At 46.4% G+C, this 8,420-nt stretch overlaps 1 protein-coding gene across 1 annotated transcript in view; it reads left to right on the forward strand.

Annotated features, from left to right (window-relative positions):
- Positions 1 to 2,785, forward strand: part of LOC123170815 (uncharacterized) — a 5,707-nt gene extending 2,922 nt beyond the window's left edge. The window contains exon 2 of the mRNA XM_044588561.1: positions 2,318 to 2,785. Coding sequence (XP_044444496.1) covers positions 2,318 to 2,785 — 468 coding nt within the window. The remainder of the gene's footprint in view (positions 1 to 2,317) is intronic.
- The last annotated feature ends 5,635 nt before the right edge of the window (positions 2,786 to 8,420 follow it).

An 8,420-nucleotide genomic window follows, 5' to 3' on the forward strand; every position in this document is an offset into this window, starting at 1 on the left:
TTTTTTTTGAGGAACATATGCGAAGCTTTATTGATGTGTATACCATCTAATGCATTCGGCCGACGTGGATTATATTATTCTGGCTTGGGCTCCAATGCGGTTAAGGGAGTTGTATTAGACCAGAACAACGTGGACTCTAATTAGGTGGGCCTGTTTCTCGACAGGGCTATATATATACGCGAGAGGGAATGGGCCAATGCCAGTGTTGTAGCGCCTCTAGCTTGAGTTTTTTCCACTTGTGTGTTTCTTATCCGGTTTCACTGTTTGCATCGGTTTTCTTTTGTTATTATTATTATTTAATTTTGGTACCTTGTTTTATTTTTTTATTTCTTCGATATTCTTTATTTTTTCTTTTTTTCTGTCTTTTTCTTTTTTAACACAAATCTACTTTTTCATATACATTGTATATTTTTGTCACCAGGAACATGCTTTTTGTCACGATTAACATTTCTCAAATACTCCATCATTAACATTTTTTTCAAATATATATTTTGATTTGTACTCTTTTCATAAATGTTGTACTTCAGTATACATCTAAAACATTATTATACATGCTTAACATTTTATAAATACATCATTAGCAATTTATATTTCAAATATAAGTTTTTAATATTCTTTGAATATATTCAAAACGTTTTTCAAATATATGTTGAAACATTTTTATATGAATTTTTTTAAAGAAACTATGGGAATATTTTTTATTGAACATTAGTACAGACGCAAGCGCTCATACATACGTGCATACAATCATCCCTATGAACGCACACACGCACACCCTACCCCTATGAGCACCTTCGAGAGACCGAGCCGGCATGTCATCTTGAAATTTATGAAGTCACCGTAGGCGCCTCGTCGTCGACGGGAACGTCTCCTCCCACTGAAAGCGCACCGCCGGAAATCCTGAAATAAATCCAGGAATAATGCGAGCACCAGGACTTGAACCCTGGTGGGCTGGGGATAGCACTGTCCCTCTAACAATCCAACCACGGGTTGGTTCACACTATGGGAATAATTTCTATATTGTATATAGCATTTTTTAATGTCACCAACATGTTTTTTGAAATACGTGAACATTTTTCAAATGGTATGAAATATGTTTTTGATTAACACAAACATTTGTTTTACATTGTATAAACATTTTCTGAAAGTGTCAGGTAAATTTATTTTTAAACATGTAAACATTTTTTAAACAGTACGAACATTGTTTTGAATGCTATCAACAATTTTTTTTGATACACTAACATTTTTTTAACACAGCTTTCACTTTTCTGAAATTCATGGTTTTTTTAATTGTTAAAGTAATTTTATACCCGCTCCCCTTGTTTCTTCCTCTATTTGGACCTTCAACTCAAAGTGAACTTTTTTCTTTGCAGTCACTTTTTCTTAATCAAAGAATAAACCACTTGTTGAACGCAGCTAGCAAAAGTGACTTCGCCCAAATTAGAATTTCAGGGGACTGACTGTTAGTCCTTCCGTAAAATAACTACCCGATGAAACCACGAGCTATCGACCGAGCTCAGATAGTGGGCAACAAGGTTTCATGGCAAGGATGACTCTGTCGGTCGGCACATCCCACCGGTGACCGCCGGGCCATCCAACTCACGCCTCGGGAGTAGCTAGTCGTCAGTCGACTGAAAATAGAAAAACGGTCGGTCGATTCATCTCTTCCTATCTCAACCGTTGGTGCTTCGTCTTCAACCTCAAACCACATCTACTGTTTCTCTTCTTCCTCCCACACCCGCACCATCCAGCCCAGGCCGAACCGCCAGCGACCACCGCCCACGGCCGGCTGCACTCTCGCGCTGCCTCGCTGCCCCGCCCTCCCCTCAACCTCCTCCCGCCGCCGTGTTGCCGCCGCCGCCGGCCATCCCTCTAGCCCTGGCAATTGCCGAGTTCTTTCTCGAGTGAAGCCCCACCACCGCCCCCACCACTGCCCCCACCCTGAACCCTAAGATGGATAATTGGGTGATGAAGGCGAGCCCCTTCCTTCTCCCTGGCGAGGCCCTTCCTTCTCCTTCATTCAAAATCGACTGACCCGAATTCGAAATACAGCTGACTGAAATGTAGCTAAACTGCCGCGGCTCACGTCGACGAACCGCGGCCACTTTATTCCACTCTCTTGGCCTCTCGTGCAAGTGCAGCCGTGCAGGTGTCACGCGCTTGTTCCAACATGGCCGTGGCTGGCTACCTGGTACTCCACGTCCTCGCCAACCCAAAGAAGAGCCGGACGTCGCTTCCCTTTGCATCCGTCGTCCGTCGTACGTCTCCCCCACCCGCGGCCGCACGTCCAGCAGCGGGGATGTGCGCCGCGGGCGAGCGCTGCGAGCTCTGCGGCGCGGGGGCGGACGTGCACTGCCGGGCCGACGCGGCGTTCCTCTGCGCGCCGTGCGACGCCGAGGTGCACGGCGCCAACGCCCTCGCGTCCCGCCACCGCCGCACGCGCGTCTCGCAGTCCAGGGGCGTCGTCCGCGTGCGCTGCGAGGCGGCGCTCGAGGGCTGGGCCAGGCAGATGGGCCTCGAGGAGGGGGCGGCGCACCGGTGTGCCGAGGCGGCCGCGCGCGTGATCCGGACCGAGGTCGCCCTGGCAGCGCCGCGCATGCCTCTGCTCGTCGCGATGGCGGCCGCGCTGTGGTGGGAGGTTGCGGCTCACGGCGTCCGCGAGCCTGGCGACACGCTCCAGCGCTTGGAGGCCTGTGCGAACGTGCCCGCAAGGCTGCTTGTGGCGGTGGCGGCGGCGATCGGGCGCGCGCGCGCCAAGAAGAGGACGGCCGCGGTGAACGCCTAGGAGGGCCAGGCCGAATGCCCGTATACCCAGCAATGACAGGCCTGCGGCCTTTTAGATAATCGACAAGTCATATATGGGTAATTAAAAATATCATCATGAAAAATAATCGACAAGTCATATATCTTATGAGCGTATGAACATGAGCTAACTTCCTTGATAGTAATTTCTCAAAAAAAAAATCCTTGATAGTATATCAGTGTATCACTTTTTTTTAGAAGAGTATCAGTGTATCACATAAGCAGCGACCGAGCACACCACATAATCAAATCATATCTGTTGCCCTTCCTGAAGAAATGAAAAAAAAAAGCACATTAATCTATCTGTGTTTATTTCCATGTGATATCTTCCCATGATTAAAAATATTCCATGAAAATGTGCATGCTTTTTGGACGACGTTTTAATTATGAAGTACTCCCTCCGTTCCTTTATATAAGGTGTATTTGTTTTTTTTATAAAATACCGCAATGTAAGATGCATTTCTTCTAATTCCTCAAAATTCCGCCTTTAGCCCTGTAGGAAAAAGGAAAGTATTACCCTTAAAGTCAAATAAATGACAGACCATAGATCTATTAAATCAAGACTTATATTTGTGCACTTATCTCAAGATTTTGAAATGAATACAATACATATTTGTAGTTCAAAATCCCAGTTAGAAGAAAATATGACTTTGTAATTCTTTGAGGAAATAAATACTATCTAAACGAAAATTCAAATCGGCGTCTGGGCTCATCTGTAACCTATGAACAGTACATTGAAAACAAATTAAAAAATCTGAAAAATTTACACATGAAAGTTTAGAGAGTCTTCTACCTACGTGCCAAAGTTCAAGGTGTTTGAACATTTTAAGAGCTTGTGGCATAAAGAACAAAATCCGGTCTACACTGTGCACTTTTTGAAAGTTTCTTTGAGAAGCCACATTTGTTATTTTTGCCACGAGCTTATCAAATGTTTAAACACCTTGAAATTTTGCACGTGCCTAGAATACTCTTTAAACTTTCGTGTGTAATATTTCAGAATTTTTTTGAATTTTTTCAATTTTATTGTTCATCGGCAGGTGTGTTGGGAATCGTAGCATATTTTTAAAATTTTCCTACGCTCACCAAGATGCATCTATGGAGTGTACTAGCAACGAGGGGAAGGGAGTGCATCTACATACCCTTGTAGATCGCGAGCGGAAGCGTCCCAATGAACGTGGATGACGGAGTCGTACTCGCCGTGATCCAAATCACCGATGACCGAGTGCCGAACGGACGGCACCTCCGCGTTCAACACACGTACGGTGCAGCGACGTCTCCTCCTTCTTGATCCAGCAAGGGGGAAGGAGAGGTTGATGGAGATCCAACAGCACGACGACGTGGTGGTGGATGTAGCGGGTCTCCGGCAGGGCTTCGCCGAGCTTCTGCGAGAGAGAGAGAGGTGTTGCAGGGGAGGAGGGAGGCGCCCAAGGCTGTAGGTTGCTGCCCTCCCTCCCCCCTCCCTTTATATAGGCCCCTGGGGGGGCGCCGGCCCTGGGAGATGGGATCTCCAAGGGGGGGCGGCGGCCAAAGGGGGGAAGGGGTTGCCTTGCCCCCCAAGGCAAGGGGGAAGCCCCCACCCTAGGGTTCCCAACCCTAGGCGCATGGGGGGAGGCCCATGGGGGGGCGCCCAGCCCACTAGGGGCTGGTTCCCTTTCACTTTCAGCCCACGGGGCCCTCCGGGATAGGTGGCCCCACCCGGTGGACCCCCGGGACCCTTCCGGTGGTCTCGGTACAATACCGGTAACCCCCGAAACTTTCCCGGTGGCCGAAACTTGACTTCCTATATATAATTCTTCACCTCCGGACCATTCCGGAACCTCTCGTGACGTCCGGGATCTCATCCGGGACTCCGAACAACTTTCGGGTTTCCGCATACATATATCTCTACAACCCTAGCGTCACCGGACCTTAAGTGTGTAGACCCTACGGGCTCGGGAGACATGCAGACATGACCGAGACGCCTCTCCAGTCAATAACCAACAGCAGGATCTGGATACCCATGTTGGCTCCCACATATTCCACGATGATCTCATCGGATGAACCACGGTGTCGAGGATTCAATCAATCCCGTATGCAATTCCCTTTGTCAATCGGTATGTTACTTGCCCGAGATTCGATCGTCGGTATCCCAATACCTTGTTCAATCTCGTTACCGGCAAGTCTCTTTACTCGTACCGCAATGCATGATCCCGTGACTAACGCCTTAGTCACATTGAGCTCATTATGATGATGCATTACCGAGTGGGCCCAGAGATACCTCTCCGTCACACGGAGTGACAAATCCCAGTCTCGATCCGTGCCAACCCAACAGAAACTTTCGGAGATACCCGTAGTGCACCTTTATAGTCACCCAGTTACGTTGTGACGTTTGGCACACCCAAAGCACTCCTACGGTATCCGGGATTTGCACGATCTCATGGTCTAAGGAAAAGATACTTGACATTGGAAAAGCTCTAGCAAACGAAACTACACGATCTTTTATGCTATGCTTAGGATTGGGTCTTGTCCATCACATCATTCTCCTAATGATGTGACCCCGTTATCAATGACATCCAATGTCCATAGTCAGGAAACCATGACTATCTGTTGATCAACGAGCTAGTCAACTAGAGGCTTACTAGGGACACGTTGTGGTCTATGTATTCACACATGTATTACGATTTCCGGACAATACAATTATAGCACGAATAATAGACAATTATCATGAACAAAGAAATATAATACTAACCATTTATTATTGCCTCTAGGGCATATTTCCAACAGTCTCCCACTTGCACTAGAGTCAATAATCTAGTTACATTGTGATGAATCGAACACCCATTGCGTCCTGGTGTTGATCGTGTTTTGCCCTAGGGAGAGGTTTAGTCAACGGATCTGCTACATTCAGGTCCGTATGTACTTTACAAATATATATGTCTCCATTTTGAACACTTTCACGAATGGAGTTGAAGCGACACTTGATATGCCTGGTCTTCCTGTGAAACCTGGGCTCCTTCGCAAGGGCAATAGCTCCAGTGTTGTCACAGAAGAGAGTCATCGGGCCCGACGCATTGGGAATCACCCCTAGGTCGGTAATGAACTCCTTCATCCAGACTGCTTCCTGAGCTGCCTCCGAGGCTGCCATGTACTCTGCTTCACATGTAGATCCTGCCACGACGCTTTGCTTGCAACTGCACCAGCTTACTGCTCCTCCATTCAAAATATACACGTATCCGGTCTGTGACTTCGAGTCATCCAGATCTGTGTCGAAGCTAGCGTCGTAACCCTTTACGACGAGCTCTTCGTCACCTCCATAAACGAGAAACATATCCTTAGTCCTCTTCAGGTACTTCAGGATATTCTTGACCGCTGTCCAGTGTTCCATGCCGGGATTACTTTGGTACCTTCCTACCAAACTTACGGCAAGGTTTACATCAGGTCTGGTACACAGCATGGCATACATAATAGACCCTATGGCCGAGGCATAGGGGATGACACTCATCTTTTCTATATCTTCTGCCGTGGTCGGGCATTGAGCCGTGCTCAATTGCACACCTTGCAATACAGGCAAGAACCCCTTCTTGGACTGATCCATACTGAACTTCTTCAATATCTTGTCAAGGTATGTACTCTGTGAAAGACCAATGAAGCGTCTTGATCTATCTCTATAAATCTTGATGCCTAATATACAAGCAGCTTCTCCAAGGTCCTTCATTGAAAAACACTTATTCAAATAGGCCTTTATACTTTCCAAGAATTCTATATCATTTCCATCAATAATATGTCATCCACATATAATATGAGAAATGCTACAGAGCTCCCACTCACTTTCTTGTAAACACAGGCTTCTCCATAAGTCTGTGTAAACCCAAACGCTTTGATCATCTCATCAAAGCGAATGTTCCAACTCCGAGATGCTTGCACCAGCCTATAGATTGAGCGCTGGAGCTTGCATACTTTGTTAGCATCCTTAGGATCGACAAAACCTTCCGGCTGCATCATATACAACTCTTCCTTAAGGAAGCCGTTAAGGAATGCCGTTTTGACGTCCATCTGCCATATCTCATAATCATAGTATGCGGCAATTGCTAACATGATTCAGACGGACTTCAGCTTCGCTACGGGTGAGAAAGTCTCATCGTAGTCAACCCCTTGAACTTGTCGATAACCCTTAGCGACAAGTCGAGCCTTATAGATGGTCACATTACCATCCGCGTCCGTCTTCTTCTTAAAGATCCATTTGTTTTCTATGGCTCGCCGATCATCGGGCAAGTCAGTCAAAGTCCATACTTCGTTTTCATACATGGATCCTATCTCGGATTTCATGGCTTCTAGCCATTTGTCGGAATCCGGGCCCGCCATCGCTTCTTCATAGTTTGAAGGTTCACCGTTGTCTAACAACATGATTTCCAGGACAGGGTTGCCGTACCACTCTGGTGCGGAACGTGTCCTTGTGGACCTACGAAGTTCAGTAACTTGATCCGAAGTTTCATGATCATCATCATTAACTTCCTCCCCAGTCGGTGTAGGCACCACAGGAACATCTTCCCGCGCTGCGCTACTTTCCGGTTCAGAAGGGGTGACTATCACCTCATCAAGTTCCACTTTCCTCCCACTCAATTCTTTCGAGAGAAACTTCTTCTCCAGAAAGGACCCATTCTTGGCAACGAAGATCTTGCCTTCGGATCTGAGGTAGAAGGTATACCCAATAGTTTCCTTAGGGTATCCTATGAAGACGCATTTTTCTGACTTGGGTTCGAGCTTTTCAGGTTGAAGTTTCTTGACATAAGAATCGCATCCCCAAACTTTTAGAAACGACAGCTTAGGTTTCTTCCCAAACCATAATTCATACGGTGTCGTCTCAACGGATTTCGACGGAGCCCTATTTAAAGTGAATGCGGCAGTCTCTAAAGCATAACCCCAAAATGAGAGCGGTAAATCGGTAAGAGACATCATAGATCGCACCATATCCAATAGAGTGCGATTACGACGTTCGGACACACCATTTCTCTGAGGTGTTCTAGGCGGCGTGAGTTGTGAAACTATTCCACATTTCCTTAAGTGTGTACCAAATTCGTGACTTAAATATTCTCCACCACGATCTGATCGTAAGAATTTTATTTTCCTGTCACGTTGATTCTCAACTTCACTCTGAAATTCCTTGAACTTTTCAAAGGTTTCAGACTTGTGTTTCATTAGGTAGACATACCCATATCTACTTAAGTCATCAGTGAGAGTGAGAACATAACGATATCCTCCACGAGCCTCAACACTCATTGGACCGCACACATCGGTATGTATGATTTCCAATAAGTTGGTTGCTCGCTCCATTGTTCCGGAGAACGGAGTCTTGGTCATCTTACCCATGAGGCATGGTTCGCACGTGTCAAATGATTCGTAATCAAGAGACTCCAAAAGTCCATCTGCATGGAGCTTCTTCATGCGCTTGACACCAATGTGACCAAGGCGGCAGTGCCACAGATATGTGGGACTATCGTTATCAACTTTACATCTTTTGGTATTCACACTATGAACATGTGTAACATCACGTTCGAGATTCATCAAAAATAAACCATTGACCAGCGGGGCATGACCATAAAACATATCTCTCAAATAAATAGAACAACCATTATTCTCGG

This window comes from Triticum aestivum, chromosome 7D, assembly GCF_018294505.1.
Source record: "Triticum aestivum cultivar Chinese Spring chromosome 7D, IWGSC CS RefSeq v2.1, whole genome shotgun sequence".
Taxonomy (NCBI): domain Eukaryota; kingdom Viridiplantae; phylum Streptophyta; class Magnoliopsida; order Poales; family Poaceae; genus Triticum; species Triticum aestivum.